At 40.2% G+C, this 17,084-nt stretch overlaps 1 protein-coding gene and 1 long non-coding RNA gene across 4 annotated transcripts in view; one reads left to right on the plus strand and one right to left on the minus strand.

Annotated features, from left to right (window-relative positions):
* Nucleotides 1-3,525: 3,525 nt before the first annotated feature.
* On the minus strand, nucleotides 3,526-16,135 carry LOC133628073 (uncharacterized). The gene is made up of 3 exons (XR_009820525.1): nucleotides 16,071-16,135; nucleotides 6,010-6,099; nucleotides 3,526-5,666 (listed from the first exon to the last, which is right to left on the minus strand). It is a non-coding gene; the product is annotated as an uncharacterized LOC133628073 (long non-coding RNA).
* The window catches only part of KITLG (KIT ligand), a 54,981-nt gene continuing 53,613 nt past the window's right edge, over nucleotides 15,717-17,084 (plus strand). For all 3 annotated transcript variants that reach the window (XM_062015954.1, XM_062015963.1, XM_062015968.1), the window contains exon 1: nucleotides 15,717-16,006. In XM_062015954.1, coding sequence (XP_061871938.1) covers nucleotides 15,992-16,006 — 15 coding nt within the window. In that variant the 5' untranslated portion in view covers nucleotides 15,717-15,991. The remainder of the gene's footprint in view (nucleotides 16,007-17,084) is intronic.

Consider the following 17,084-nt stretch of genomic DNA (forward strand, 5'->3'; position numbering starts at 1 on the left):
CATACTCCATTAACACCAACCTTTTGAAGAGGGATGGCAGAACCCTGATGAAAAAGCTTGTGTGGATGCAATGCAGTAGTCTGCAGAGAAGGAGGACAGTTGACTTATAGCCCAGGTTCCCCTTCCCATTACTGGAGCTTCCCGCTATTTGCAAGGCCTACCCTTCAGAAAAGAGAGGACAAGGCAGAAGTGAGTGGTAAGACAAGTACAGGATCATCCCTGCAAGTTGCAGGGCTATGGCTGCCTGTTACTGGAACAAGAGAAGTCACTTGGTCCCATCAAAGGAGGAAAATGTCTGAAGAATCACTCCACTGCAGCACGCTGTTACATTTTTGCTTCTGTTAGTTCCAGGCACCTAGCCCTAAAACAATTGGAAGAGTGTAGCCTGGTCTCCTTAACTTACTGTGTGATACAATTCTGTGCTTCTTGGATGCAGAAGTCACTCTGCAGATTGCTGCCATTGCTGTGGAAACAAGGCACAGGCAGACTTAATTTGTAGTACAGCTGATCCTGGCTGAGAAGGGTTGACTTGGAAACTGGGAAGACATTTAAATGCTGTACAAGATAATGAAGTGAAAGCCTCAAATCTCCAAGTCAAGAAACTCAAGCTGTGTTAATGGACAATAAAAATTGTTGGACACATATCTATGCCACTGTCAAGGAGGACAGGAGGGTGCTAAAGGCCAGCTGTGTGAAAAATTATTATACCTGGAAGACTTGACATAAAGAAAGCTAAAGGAAAAAAGGTAGCATGGCTGTAGAGCAGTTTTGTTTCTCAGGCTTACTACAGTGATTAGATAAACTTATTATTCGTTTGTGATTTTTTTATTCCAGGTAAACTGACTAAAAGTTTTTTTTTCAGTCACAGCCTTATTTAGTAATAAGGCAAACATCAAAACGTTTTCCTCAGTATATGACTTCCTCTGTTTCCCAGTGCAAAGTTAGCTTAGCACTTACAGGTCTAACCTTGACTAAAGCGAAATTGGAGAAGGACTCACAAAAAAAAGCTAAAAAGTGAGAATGTTGTTAGTTCTAACAAAGTGCTTAGCATTGGTCTAAACTATTTTTAAAGTACTTGTTTAAACTTTAAAGCAGTAGGGGATTAAGAACAAACACTGGCACTTCTCGTCTCCCTTGTGTGTAAGTAATTTTAAAGGTCAAGCACAGCTTTTTTAGTTCCTGAAAAAGCCCTCTGCATTTTTGAAAGTTAAAAAACAGGCCAAAAAATCAGCAAATGTAAATTAGCAGAGCTCCATCATAGTCAATACAGGAGGCCAATTTACACTGGCTGGGGTTCTGGCTGCTGTTCTGTAAAATTCCAGGAGAAAAAGATTACAGTGTTTTTAAAGAAATATATCATGAAAGAGAAGATGCAGATTTCTCTGTTTGAGTCTCTGCCAGAGGGAATGAACTCTTAAGTACCATAAATCAAGACAATGAAAACAGGCAGTTGAAGTCCAGTTCTTGTAATGACAGGTATACTGTTTCTTTTGGTTTGCAATAGGAAGCCAGGTTGTGTGTGCAGGATCTGTCTACCGAGGTACAAAGAGAACCATAGCTTGAGGATGCCATTCCACTAATTCCAGTAAACTCCTGACTTAACAGTCATCAGAAAAGAATCACACATGCCTCTGACACACTAGTTCTCTAAAAAGAATTTAGAAGCCCTGTTGGTGTCCCTTGGACAGAAGCAGCAGCTCATCAGCATGGAGTTCCCAAGAACTAAATCAGGAGTTTCCTAAACTTGACTTGAGAAATGACACTAATTACACTGTTTTCATCGTAATATGTACAAAGTGTTTCTTCTGGGATATCAGAGGACATTTATCAGTTTGGTTTGGTTCTGTTTTTTTTTTTTTTTTAAAAAAAGTTATGATTTACCTCTGCAGTGTCTTTTTGCTGGTTCTTGGCACGATGATTAAAAAACTGTTGAGTAGTGTTCCAGAGCTATCCTTCTAGATCTGCAGCTCGTGCTGATCTCAAAGCTGTTTAAGACCTGATCCAAAGGTCAATCAATTCAATGATATACTTGATCATTAGAGTAAACAAAATCAATATTATTAGCCTGATCCTGCTTCCATGAAAGTCAAGGAAGTAAATATTCAATTGGAACAGCTTCAAATACTTAGACCTCTTTTTAGTCCTCAGCTGAATACCTTTTTAAGTAATTCCAGCAGGTACTCTTTAATTTAAAATTCTTCATGAATAAAGCATTTTGAAAGACGATATGAACAAAATGAGTAGTTCCTTATTACAAAATTTTCAATTAAAGTCAGGCTTCACAAGAACACATTTCCAGACCTAGGAGAAGGATTTCTGAATCTGCCTTTTCTTCTTTGCTCTTGTGCTGTAATCACTGCTGAGTTTAAGCAGCATATTCATGTGAGAACACTTTACTTTCTAAATGTGCACAACTGGTATGTTTGGGCAATTATTTTTCTCAGTGAATTTTTGAAAACACATGATCCTTCTCAGAAGTCCTGGTAGTATAGGCTGAAGTCAAAGAAAGACTTTTTTTTTCACTTTTTCTTTCCCATTTCAGTGCATGTAAATAATAGCTAGGTTGTATTAAGTTTTTAACTTAGTTTATATAAGAATTGACTTGCAATCACAATTCAAGGATCTAACACAATAAATATTTATGTGATTACTCTTAAGAGAAGCTAAATAGTAACAGAACAGTTACATAAGGATTACTCCAAATGAATAAAAGTTGAAAAGTATAAGGACAAATACCCATTCCTCATTCTTGGCTATCTGAGGGGTTTCTAATTCCAAATTTAACAGCAAGAAGAGTCAAGCACTAATTTGGTCTATACCCTAGTCTATCCTAGTAGATAAGCACTCTGAGATAAGCATGAGGCTGACTACTGGAATTTAGGTCACCTGAATATAAACCCTCAATAGAATTCTTTAAAATGTCAGTCTTTTTTTTTAAAAAGTCAAGTAATTTCTAGACCAAGATCAAAACATTGGATTCAAAACTAAAGACGCAAATAACAAAATAAAAGCAAGACTTAAAATGCACTGTTCTAATGATCTTTTGCAAAAGAGCACTCTTTCCTTGCTCAGGAGGGATTTCAAACTGCATTTGACACAAAAAGCAATTAATTTCTCTTGGTGTATTTATTGTATTCTGCTCTTTGACATTCAGTGTGGTAAAAAAGCTGCTGCTTTCAAGATCCATAAAATGATGAAGCTTAGCTTTGCTTCCTCAGGATTCCTAGTCTAAAGAAACTATTCTCCTTTTCTCCTTTATCTTTACTCTGTTCAAAAATACTAATAAATCTGTGTGATAATTAACATACTTTTAACTTTTTTTTCTTTGTAGTGAGGGACACATACTTAGAGACTGGATTAAATATTATAAATATACACACAGAGAGAGAAACTATGTCCTGGGTGAAGCATCTTTATTATCTAATAAAGAAACACTAATAAATAGAAAGTGTCATTATATAAAGGAACCTGGAGAATTACAAAGCTTGAGTTATCTTTTTAAACCTTATGCAGATATTACAGCTGCTCTGGCATGAATTTGCCAGCCTATGAAATATTAAAACTAATGTTATTCTGCTTTTCAAAAAATATTTTTAGGATGCAAGGACTAAGAATCTGAGAAAATGTCAAATTAATTTTTAGGTGTGCATTGATTAGTCAAGACATTTTATCTCTTTATGTATTTGTCTTGCACATTAAATGAAAGAAGAAAGATTTGATGGACATGTAATTAGACATTCAATGTAATTGATTCCTTAAAGACACATAAGCATGGTTTCAACAGACACAGTATATGTACCATTTATTAAATTTTGGAACATTCATACAACACAGTCTAATGGTCACATTTTCTGCAGAGAATTTCCTATCTTTATATAAAACGGAGAGGCGTAGAGAGTTTTCTGATTTGTAAATTAACCAACATGTCCAGGGAAAACCCCTAAACTTAATTCTTCAGTGTAGAAGTAGACCTGACCTTAAGCTGTCAGTCTCATTTGAATGGCTAGCAGCTAAGGCTGGCTTCTATTCCACAACAGAAAACGAGCTGCCACTACCACCACCACCATTCCAGAAAGCCAAGTCCATCGTGTTTCCTTTTTTTACCCATCATTAAAATGCTTGCGCTTTGCTGAGTCTGGAAAGCAGAGACAATATCTTCTCCTTCACTTTACACTTCCATGATCACAGCTCTGAAAACTTTGGGGCATTTGCAGTTCTGCAGGCACCTCTACAGAGCAGAACAGATACGTGCTCAGGATGTTCATCTTCAGATAGTATTTTAGCAGATTGCAAAAGTTTTCTCCAGGAATACAGGTCCCAGAAAAGAAATTGATTTTCTTTTCAGTTTCTAATTTAGACAAATTCAAAAAGAGTTTCATGAGACAAAGGATCACACTTCTTTCTAGGCTAAATTGATGATTTGTAGCAGCCTGAGAGGAGGTATTAGAACACAACACAAATACAAGGAAAATGTAACATGAAAATGGAACATATTAGGCAATCAGCCTGTTTCCAGCTCCTTCTATAATTATTATTATAAACCTGTCTCACTCATTCTGTAGATGTTCTGTATGTCTGGAGACAGAGTGGAGCCTCCTTCCAGTTTGCAAGTTGCCCTTGTATATAATTCATTTTCTGCCAACTAAGAAACCTAAAGACCTAAAGCAGTTACTGGATGCTTATGTGGGCCCAGAATTCCAGAAGTGAATGCTGTCATTTGTCTCTTCCTAATTACGACTAATTCTTCTTTTGTGCATTCAATGGAGACTGGATTAACACAGTTATTCTGTTTAAAAATCAAACCTCGGCATCGTCACTTGCAGTGCTCTAGTAGCTAAATTTATAGTATCTTATCTTGCTTAGGAATCTTTGCTGTGTTCCAGGACCATTTGTTAATGTCAGCACAGCCATTGAAATGGCCCAAGTTCATTATACTGTTATTGTACATACAGCATAACAAAAAACTAAACAGAAGGTCAAATTCTTATCATGTGACTATGTATATAAATCAAGAATATTTCCACTGAGTAAAATGAAATTGTTGGAATAGCTGGCCAAAGCCCTGATTTATTATTGTGGCACTCAAAGAAATAGCAATTAGAAATAAATACACAGACACACATACAGTGACTAGAATATATAATATTATATCTCTATGCATTTAGATTTTTCTTAAAAAGCAAATGGGAAAAAGATCAAGAATACAAAGGGAATTTCCATTGGTCCACTATACAAGCAAATCTAATATGGAGCCTAAACTGCTTGAAATAAGAACTTCAGTTGGATAAAGGACTTTCTCAGTAGGATAAATATATTTTGCTTTAACCCATTTAGTTTTGCAGCCTTTTTTCACTACTTCACTTACCCCAGGAAAATTGGAAATTGTGAAAGTAGATTTCTTAAAAATGAGTGTAGTCCTTTTTAATCTCATATTTGACTAAGAGTTAGTGTGGGTTTTGGAAAATGAACACAACTGAGACCATTACAAAATCCGTCCAATAACATTTCCCCACCAGGTCAAAGATATAATCAATTTCCAAGACCATTCTTAGTTCTTCTGTTTCTAGTATGCTTCCACCACCTCAAGGTATTGAAACAGGCAGACTTGCATGAGAATATCTGGACACGCGTGAAGTATCCAAAGCCTGACACATGTCATATCTCACCTAGACAAAAGGAAAGCACAAAGAGAAGGAGTTTAGGCTGCAGAGGATCTAGCTTAAATCACAGCACCAGCAAAGGATCAGTCTCTCATTATAAATGTATACACAGTCATACATGTTTTGAAAGATCCCTTATCAGCATTATTGTCTTGTAAAAATAGTTTAAGTTAAGTTAAACTATGAAGTTTAGTTAAGATATTCCCAAATCCTTCCAACAAAAGATATTCCTTTTCTGGCTTACCTTTACTACATAATGAGGCTTTTTCCTGATTCTTGGCATGGTAATATGATTTATGAAGAATTTACATCTACTAATCTTTACAGTAATGAAGAGATATGTACCTACCTTGTACAGGCTAGAGAACTCTCTTTCTCCTTATCTCCTCTGTATCACCTACTACATTCTACACAGAAATCATGTCAGGCAGTTCTATTGCTGAAAGAATAAACAGAAGATTATAAAGGACACCTGTAACAATGCTTGGAAAGGAAATGTTTGTCATCTTTGCAGAGAGGCATCCCATACCTTTCTATAGGGGTATACCTGGATATTCATTTTCTGGGAAAACTACAGATTAAAGAATTTCATGCACTAACATTCACTGGACTCAATCACTATCCCCCTTCTGACAGGACAGCAAGACACAACCCTGATCTCCAGCTCTTGTCACCTGCTATTGTCTCCTACAAGCTCATTGTATCATCTCCTTCATACACTGAGTAAACTCCCTGTAGGTATTATCTCTTCCCCTTATACTGTCAAAAGGCCAATACAGAATATCATGTCCCATATGGTTTGCTTGTTTTCAGGTTATGCTACATATTGGTCTATCTATAGCCACACATCCTTATGTCTATATTACTACCTTATTGCTCTCACTTTATACCTCTTTATTTCCTTTTTCTCCCAGGAAGGTACCTCTTAGCCTTTGGCCTACCAGATCAAGAAAATTAACATCTTTTTATCCCTTTAAACAAAACTCTCAGTTTTCAAAAATAAGCTGTCATTACTCATGCTCAAAATGAATAGCCAGGATTAATAGAACCTGTGCAACACTCCTGTATTGCTGCAGGGTGTATGGTGGACCAACTACCCTATCTACATTTTCCACAGCTACAAATGTCTTTGATATACTAAAAAAAAACCAGATGATCTTGCTTTAGTTCATGTACAGAGTTTCTTTTCACTTTAAAAATATTATTCCAAAGACTAAAAAAACCACTGTTTCCCACAGGTGAATTCTGCCTTTTAGAAATGTATTTAATATTTCATTTTACAAAGAAAATAAATGTGTTGAGAAAGTAAATGTGTTAGAGAGGATGAAGCAGGCAACTCATAGCTGTCTATTTGTCGCTAGCTGCAGCATTCAGCTATAGAGCTCCAGAATCACATGCTGCCAAGGGAACGGCAACCAATTTCAGGGCCAGGAGGCAAGAAGTTGGCAAGGATACACTCACCTTTCTCCTATGCAGACATATAGAGAAGGGAGGATGGCTAGGGCTCAGTCTAAGATAAGAGGAGGAAAGGCCCTTCTAACAAAAAGAGTCTAAGCTCCTGGGGCAAGGCTGTTGATAGAGGCAGAAGAATTTGTTGATGGCAATTTTTAACAGCTGGCTCCTGTCAGACTTAACAACCACATCATTTCCAGTACTGGCCTGAAGTCTGCTATCTGCATCACTACATAAGCTTGGCTCCTGTCTGACAGAACAAACACACCTTTCAGCCTCTTTTTAACAGGCTAAGCTATGATAAAAGATAGAGAATGAAACTGATCTAAGTCATGGTATGATTTTCTTATAAAAAGGCACAAAAAAGGGTAAATTATTAGTCTGGAGAAAAGATAAGCCAACATGTGTTAGATATGTAACAAAAAATGAAGGACCAAAAATATACTGAGTGGTCCTTTGTGGATCCTACAATAATTGAAGAACACAAGGTAGCTAAGTGATATTGAAAAGAAGTTTAAAATAAAAAAGTACTTCTATTTTACAAGATGCATAGTTAGCTTGTGAAATTGATGGTAATACAATAATTGAGCAATAACTTCATAAAAATTAAAAGACTACAATTAAATGGATAACAAAAATATCTGCATTAATTTCTTTCTCTCTCTCACTTGCTTTCCTAATGCTTTCTTAATTAACCATTCACTAGATCTAGGACTAAGAGGGAAAATATGGCAAATTATCCTTCTGAAACAGCTGAGAATGATGACTGTTAGTATCGCAAGCTACCGAGAAACAGAAAGAAAATTAGAGTCAGTAAGCACAATCCTCTGAAGCTGGAAACTCTAGGAAAGAGTTGTCACAGGAATCTGTCCTAAAAACAATGACTTGAAATAATATTACTTGAAAATGAAAGCAGACTGAACTACATCTCCTTTTCATATCTACTCTTCAAAATTAGTGAATGACTTCACAGATTGACTAAATGAAAATTTCTGTTGTTTAAAAACTCTTAAGAAAAAAGAACATGAAAATACCTCATCCTTTTACTATATAGGTGTCACTTTTTTCATGTTCAGTATAAGACTAATTTAGTGGTTAACCTCACATGAAACCAGTCTGAAGAATGACTCAGGCTTATGTATGTGTCACAGCTTTCCATTTTGGATTATTTCCAAAGCTGGGAGGTGAGGGGAAATCTCACCTTCACATTTCTTGATTATTTATCCTGTCAGAGCTCAGGCCTTGCATGTGGATTAGTACCACCATCGTAATGAAACTGAAAATCAAAGCAAAATTGTTTAATTTTGCATATTGTTACACAAATAATATCTAAAACAAATGCATGGGCTCCTGTAAAAGGTCTAGACTCACTTCCTGGTGTCCTCACTCTCTCTTCTTAAGCAATTTAGAAGTTTTAGCTGAGTGTTTCGCTGCAGTAATACATAGAGATAACAAGAACAGATAGTTTCTCAGTGCACCATAACCTCTTGTTGATACAGTGAGATGTTACTCCCTCGTGAGTTCTAACAGCAGAGGACCTTCCAGTCAGGCAGAGGACACTTAAGCATGAGGTCATTTCTGCATTCTTCCTTTATTTTCATCTTAATAGAATGCTTTGATCACATTTCTAACCTCAAAAGGGAGGAAATTCCAGAATTAAGGTTGACTTTTACTGCATAGGTGCTGTGGTTGGGCATTTTCTCAATGCTTGTTTTACCAAAGTCTTTTTTTTTTCCCTCAATATAATTTGCAAATACTATTTCCAGTGTATGCATTAAAAGAAGCAATCCAAACCACACCTTTAGGCCTGGACTCATCCTTTGGCCTCAAGGTAAATGGCAGAAGATGGTTTGCATCCACACAGCAAAACTCTCTTCCTTCTCCAGAACAGGGATAAATTTCCTGCTGTAAAAAGAGTCCCGGCTTACACTCTTCCCTCTAGCTGAGCTCAGGCCTGGAGAACACCAGCTGGCTGGACCAAACCCATGCCAAAGCAAGTGCTAAAAATTAAACTCCAGAAACCATTGCAATGCCAGCACTTGAGCCCATGCTTCATCTCTGTTTTATTACTGTACATATTGCTAGTAGGTTGGGCAGAAAGATCAAAAAGCTGTGGGGAAAGGAAAGAGCTATTTATGGTAAAGGATAACTTTGGCCCAAGAACAAACATGTATAAATTAACAATGAATATATTAGGCTTCAAATTAAAAGGTTTCCAACCATGAGGTCAGCTAAACTCTAAAACAACATTCCCACAGAAGAGCAGAGGCAAGAAACTTAACTCATTTTATGCTGGAAATGGATAAACTTTCAAAAGGACTGAATGATAGTTTCTTTTGATGGGAATGGATAGGGGCTCAGCCTGGGAAGTCCTTTTACCTATGTTTTAATGCTTCTAACACCCCTAAGGCAATTGGAATTTATCAAACAAAGAGAAAAGTGATGACATAACATGGCTCTGAAGTCACACCTGATATTGTTACCTCACTCTTTCTTCAGACTAAATGCACTATTAAAAAAAAATCTCAACTTTTCATTGAACAGGAATAGTTTTCCTTGCAAAGTGTGAATATTTATATCCAATCCCACTTGCATAGAGTTTTGCTTTCAGATGAATCCATCTTATCATAAAGCTCCCTAGGGTTGTAATTACTGTGAACAGGATGACACAGACTAATGCAAATCGAGAGACATAGACAACAAATCTGGGAACAGAAATATTTATTTCTCATATATTTATCACCTCTAAATTACTGTAATCAAAAATTGAATATAACAAAGTGCTATTTAAGTACGATAAAAGTTATGAACTATGTTATTTCCTTTGGAAATAGAATTGTACAAACAAAATAACATGGGCTTTTTTTAACTTTTGTAACTATGATTAATGCATTAGGCTACACAAACTGATCTTATGACAGGCAAACAATATAATAGGCAGTAACTGTCTTGTCCTGTAATAAACATCTAGTTGCACTGTAGACTTTCAAGATGATGTGTCAGCTTGAGTGGGCTTACCTCCAACACTACCTGGCTTGGTGATGGTAGTGTATAATTGCCTTCTTTTTCTCCTGAAGTTGAAAACAGGACAAAATGTGAGGAAACTTAAAAATCATTTGAATGTTGAGGAAATAATGATTATTTAATACAGTAACTACAATTCCTTGCAATGTTGTAGGCAGTGTGTTTTATACTGTCCATGACTATGGTCCTTGGAAGCAGGAGCTCCAGTATTTTTGAGTGATCATGTCAGTGCCTCTGGTATCCCTGTTTAAGAAGTAATGACAAATTTCCCTGTTGTTTCATGACTGGAAGCCTGTGGATACTGAAATATCCCCTAGTGTAAATGTGGTGACAGCATGTCATCTTTAGAAGTCATATCAATTACACCCTCTTGAAGAAATCCATATTTGTAGGATAAATGACTACTCCTTTTTTCATCCAGTATGTCAGAGGGAAATACACAGTAGATGGTTGGTAGATTTCAGGAAGGAAGTATCCTTCAGAGTTAAAACTCTGAAATTCTGACCACATCAGCTAGACTGAAAGTTGACCACTGCTCTCCATCTCTCCAACCAAATCTGGTACAGAAATCTCTGCAAATATAAGGTTTCTGCAAATATAAGGTTTCTGCAAATTGTCCACATGGGCTGGGTATTCCATTATTTCAGAAATGGGAAAAAGGTGGTATTTGGACTCTCGTAAACTGAACCAGCCTGAACGCTGATGAATCTAACCACTAGCAACTAGCACAGTATAGTGTACTATGGTTATATGCAAACTTGAGGCTTGGAAAATACCTAATTTGTCTGTCCCAATATCTACTCTGGTCTCTTTCTGACTGAATGGCAAGATCAGAGCTGGATGGGCACCATTCACGCCCACAATCTCCCCCACCATAGAAGAAAAAAGAGATATGCCACCAGAGTAGCCTCATTCCACTCCAGCAGGTCTCTCTGACTGAAACAACTGAACTATTAAGATCACATATTTAAGTAATTTGGAAAAAAACAGGCATAGTGCAATCTCAGATGAGTTAAGATTAAAAAAAAAAAATCTTTCAATTGCTGCTGTCCTCTGATCTTCTTGGAACCTTAGTGGCTGCAAAACTTTACAAGAGTTTCAAGGAGTCTCACATTCCTATTAGCGTGTACTAACATCCCAAGGGTCATCAGAAACCAAAAGGAGATTTCCAATAATCATAGAACTCCAGCAGCATTAGTTTTTGCCAAGTTATGTTCTCCATGTACCAAGTTTTTCTAGGTGAGAATTCCCTCATGCCAGTGAGATCCAGATGCTCATTTTAGATTGCTTGAAAACTTCAGTATATTGAAAGAATGTTAGAAAGAGGCTTTCATGTAAGACAAGAAATGGGCATTTACTTTTTAGCAGTTACAACTACATTTTACAGGCTCTGATTGAGTTTTAACAACATTAGTGCAACTTCCTATTTTGGGCTCATCTTCCTTGCCAAATTTTTTTCTGAGTAAACAGAGTATTTTTTGCATGCTAATTATCCTCTGTAAAATTCTAATGGAAATAAAACTGTCATTTTACTGCAAAGTAAACCAGTAAAGATACTAATAGACAGAAGCAGTTTTAGGCTTTCAGTAAAAGTCTCTTCATTCCATCTCTCCATTAATATTTCAGATCAGGACAGTAGTCAGATGAACAAAGCCCACTTTCCTTCCAGTGAAAAAAAAAGACTACACTACAGCTTTGCCTATATGCTTATAGTTCCTTCTGTGCAAACGAATCTCACATTCAGCCATGCAACTCTAGTCTCCTTCACTGGCACTTCTTGAACAGATTTCCAATAGTCTGAAGCCACCTGGCTCCAGTCCTATGCTGTGCTGCTTACTTCTTCTTTTTCAAGTATCTAGATGGCTTTCATAATGCAGTTATTTTTGAAGAAGCAACGTAATGAGGCGGTGAGCTTCAGACATTTCAATAAATAATTACATTTCAATCCACTGTCTTTATTTTTATTTTTATTTTGGAAATATCTCTATCCATCCAGAAAACTGCATGGAGCTCAATAGTGGCATACATGTCCCTGTGGACTTATGTCTTGATTGAGTCATCCACTTTCTTGCTGATTAGTAATATTGAACAACCACAAATGTTCTCCCTGTCATTTGCATAAAGCACAAAGGATGTATGGCGCTTAAAAAAAAAAGCAACAGTCAGTTTCATTACTGTTAAGAAGGCTCAATTAGAAATTCAAAATAGGTACTTTGATCCAATATTAAAGCATTAATACTCAGTTGTGGTTGTGCTCACAGATTAGAATATATGAGTTCTCAATCACAGACCAAAATGGAGTTCATTTTGCGGTGTCGAAGATAGGGAAGGTCACTTAAAGAAGATAGTTATCTCAATGTACTTCCTCAACATCAAAGTAATTCACATCATTTTCTGTAGATCTTGCAAGTTTGCAAAGCTTTTCTGTAGAGAAATGATTCTTCTATGATCAAGTATTTCTGTAAATAAAACCTAAAGGAGGCTGAGGGCACCTTTCAAGTTTCTTGGCTCTATATACCTCTAGTAACTATTATTTTTCATTTCTATGTTCCTGAAGTAGGTCAAGAAAACTTGTACTTATTACTCTATGCTCTTAAAAAAGAACCAGAAGAGATGAGTTAACTGAGCTAATATTACAGACTCTGTGCCAGCAAAGGCTTCCACACCTCAGTCTGTAACAGATCAGATAGGATTAGTGTGTTATCTTTGTAATACATACACACTGGTGTTTGCCTTCACAGCTTAGACGGTTTCATAGGAGAATTTTTTCAATTTTCTAAGCTGGTGCAGAGTACTTTTTAACCCAGTAACCTCAGTGGCTGAGGTTGGATCTCATTCTGCACATTCCCAAATCTCATCTGTTCCAGCCAGCAGCTAAGCTATTGACACACTCCTAAGTAGGGCAATTCTTTTCATGGCTGGGGCTATAGAAAGTGCAATAGTCTATAAAATTCCAGAATAAACAGCACTTATTAGCTATTTCTTATCTGCAGAAGATGGTGAGACACTTCCATTCACATGAGATTAGAAAGGCATCATTTAGGTTTCAGTTGTTGCTATTTACATATATGCGGAATAGTGTTCCTGGTGAAGGACAATCTTGTTGAGTGGGTGGAACAAATCCTGTGAAGAGCTGGGATGCTCAGTGCTGTTTTCCATAGCTTCCCTGTGAAGAAACAGGTTTTCACAGAACTATGACAAGAGCCTGCGTTTACCCTCAAGCATTTAGAAATGCAAAAGAGGTAGGACATAAAAGCCTGGATGAGGTTTGCAGTTGTGCTTTGGAAACCTTTCACTCAATGTGCTAACGGTCCATGGTTAACCAGTTCTCACCTGGTAAGTCAAAAGTTGGTACTATGTTGGAAATGGGCAAGACTAATAAAAATATGCTTTCTTATGAGTTATGGACATAAGATATTAATGACTTTAAATTATTAAACTCTGAATTTCATTGGAAATTGTAATGAGGTCAATGTCAGTAACGATACACTTGCAAGCTGCTGGCATAAAGGAAGAGGTGAAAAGAGTATTATTCCACTATAGCCATGCTTGGTTAAACACAAGGGCAGGTTCAAGAACTCAGATCAAGGATGTAGAGGAAAGGTGCATGATGTCAGCATAGTAAAGAAACTTAAGTAGGCCCAAGAGTCTTATCCTCTCTTCATGACTACCAGTAAGGTCACTGTACACAGGGCATACACTAAAGCTTTCCCATCATGACTAATAGTGGACTATGATGGAGCTCAAGGCAGAAAAAGACCAAGCTGTGTTTTCCATAAGGCAGGTAACTGCTGTGACAGACTGCTCTTTCACACTTTCCGGGGTTTCTCCTCAGGAGACTAAACCTGTCATCTGTTCTAGGGAGGAAATATGCCATAACATTTCAATTTCCTGGCTCTATTTGCTACATGTATAGACCTGTAGAAGCAGCTTTGGTTGATGATCACTAGGTGACTTACAAACTATCCTTTCAGTGAGTGTGGTCCTTGATTTTGTGGTTATTGTTACAGTCTTCCTCGCTTTCACTGCTCGTCTATTGCTTGAATAACAACCTTTTAGAGGAAGAAACTATTACAATATACGTACAAAACAGTCGGACAAAGTTCAGATAGTAACACAAGAACTCCAAGGTAATTCAGAACAGTAATATTCCAGAAACACAAAAAAAGCCCTGTAACAAATTCATCATCAGTGTCACGCTGTAAAAGAAAAACATCTGCCCATTTTTCTGGAACGGATGCAGAGGTACAGCGAGATTATATGTTTATCAGCCCTAAACTGAAACCCAAATATATAGTGGATTTAGAGACAGGTTGAAAATCTTTCTGTACCTGAGCAGCTCCCTTTGATTTTGGCAGAAATCTATTTTTTAAAAAACTTATCATTACTTCTAGGTTAAAACTATAAAAGCTTTACTAATGAAATATCTTACTGTGTACTCTGAACGTATCTAATCTCCCTTAGGAAATGACTGTTGACTTGGGTAGACTATTTTATCTTCATTTCACATTAATATGCTTTTTAATTTTCCCCCAAAGATTGCTATCTTAGGAAACGCTAATTCCATAAACCACTCTTCATTTAGTGCACGCTCAAGATTTAGTCTGTGTTAACCTGACAGCTATCTTCTCTGAAGAAGGCTCGAATTCTGATGCTACTGCTGGGACTCCACGCTGTACAAGAGTTGTTTTTTCCACAGCCAACACTAATAGGCTATTTACACTGGATGCAAATTGCCACAGCATGTTAAAAGACCTGCAGGATCACCTTTACTCGAGCATTAGGAGGCACTGCTCAACAACTTTTCTATGCCTGGCGCAGGTAAAGGGAGCTTTCAAGCTCTAGTTGAAATGCTTATTCCAGCCCCTAACTTGCGTTCGCCGGTTATGGAAAGGCTGCACTGAAATGGCAATGGCAGATGCGGAGCTGCCTGCCGGCGGTGCACGCCGTAGCCGCGGATAGGTGCTGCGCTGAAAATACCGGGCAGCAGCCGGGCGCTCCGCCAGCCCGCTGCCTTCCCCGCCGCGGGGCCGGGCGGTGCCCGGCGGGACGGACCCCCCTTCTCACCGGCGTGGGAAGCGGGGCCCAACCCAAGGCCTCGGGTCGGCAGCCTCATCGACCTCGAGTGCTGCGACGGCAGGAGGCTGCTCGGCAAGTTGCCAGAGCCCACTGCGAGAGAGGCCTGAGATTCCCGCGCCAGCATGGCACGAGCGGCTGGCATCGCCTGTCTCGGTCGCCGACGTGGTCCCGGACATCGGCGGGAGGGAGAAGCCCTCTGCCGCCTTCCCCATCCCGAAGACCGGTACCCACCGCCCCCGACTCGCATCCCCCTGGCCCCGCGTCCTCGCCTGCCGCCCTCTCGCGCCGACCAGCCCCCCACCCCACCGGCTCCCCGTCACAGTGGGAAGGGGCAGGCTCGGCTTCCTCCTGCTGCCAACTTCTCTTAACTTTACTCGGGTTTCCCTCTCCCCGCGGGGTCCGTCCAGGCTCCCTGTTCTCGGGGGCGGGGGAGGGCGGACTGGCGGGCAGGAGGGAGGGAGGGAGGGGGAAGGCGTGTCTTGCCTGGGCTGCCGCTGCCGCCGCCGCCGCTGCTGGAGGCAGATCGGAGCTATAAAAGACCTGTCCGGGCGCCAGCCGCTGTTCAGTTATTGCGGGCGCTCACGCCGTGGAAAGAGGCGCAGCGGGGCGCGCAGAGCGGCGGCGGGGGAAGCGGGGCAAGCAGAGGCAGCGCGGGGCTCGCCGTGGGCAACCCCAATGCGTGGACTATCCCCTGCTGCATTATGCTGGAGCTACAGTTCCGCTGAAGGGAGTTTGCACACGGCCGGCTGGGCTGGACTGCAGCGCTGCTGTTCCTTATGAAGAAGGCACAAGTGAGTGAAGCTGGGAGGCGGGGGCGAGGGGCGGCTGCGGGCGGCAGCGGGCGGACGGACCTACCTGCCGGGCAGGGCTGGACCACGGCTCCCCGGCGGAGAAGGGCCGCTGCGAAGGGAGGTCTGCTGGAGCGGAGGGCGGATGCGCGGGAGGGGCAGCCACCGGGCGGGGAGTGCGGACCCGTGTCCGTGGGGGCGGCGGCTCACAGGGGGGCCGAGAGGTGAGGGGCGCTCGGAATAGGAGCGTCTGGCGTTGATGAGCGTTTTGGGAAAGTCGATTAGAGGGAAGAAAAATAAATAAATAAATGCCGCCTGCTCTTGCTCTCGCCGCCCGGAGCCCGTGAAAAAGTTGTAGCAAGCGGCGGATCGGCGGTCGAAGCGTGGGAGATCTCAGAAGGCACTTGGAAAAATTTCTCTAATAAATCAGGTGCCTGCGTTGCACTGACAAGCAGATTGCGAAAACACGAACTAATCGGAGGCAGCAGTGCCGTGGCTGCTGGGCTCAGCGCCTCCGTGCCAGCCGCTCCCGCCTGCGGCGCTGGGCCAGTGTTGCGGGTCGCCCCCAGAATTCCGCCTCTCGCCCCACGCCGCGAAGAACCGCCCTCCCCCGTGGTGGTGGTCCCTACCAGTATTTCTCCAAGTTCTGTAGACATTACTATAGCAATGCTGTCCTTTTTTTTTAAAAGGATGGGGACAGGCACGAGTGGAAAAATGATCTTGTAACGAGAAACAGCCCAGGGAAACTCTAAAGAGAGAAAGTTTAAGGCTTGACTTTGCAAGGTGCCGGTATCTTCCACCTTGGCTGACCTCAGTGAGAGCCAGGACTGCTCAGCTCAGAGGCTGAGAGCTCTGGGAGTGAACAATGCATGGACAAGCGCCCCGCTAGTCTTGCAGTGGGGCTTTTGCCTTCCGCTCCACTTCGTGGTTAGAAGCAAAATACTTCTTTTTACCTTCATCTGTTTCTTGTCGATTGCTGGGTCGTCCACAGCAGTAGCCTGAAGACACTTCCACATAGTCATTGGAAAAGAAACGAAACAATTTTATTTTTCCAAAGGGAAAGACCTTACTGACGTATTTT

This window comes from Colius striatus, chromosome 1 (genome assembly GCF_028858725.1).
Source record: "Colius striatus isolate bColStr4 chromosome 1, bColStr4.1.hap1, whole genome shotgun sequence".
NCBI lineage: Eukaryota > Metazoa > Chordata > Aves > Coliiformes > Coliidae > Colius > Colius striatus.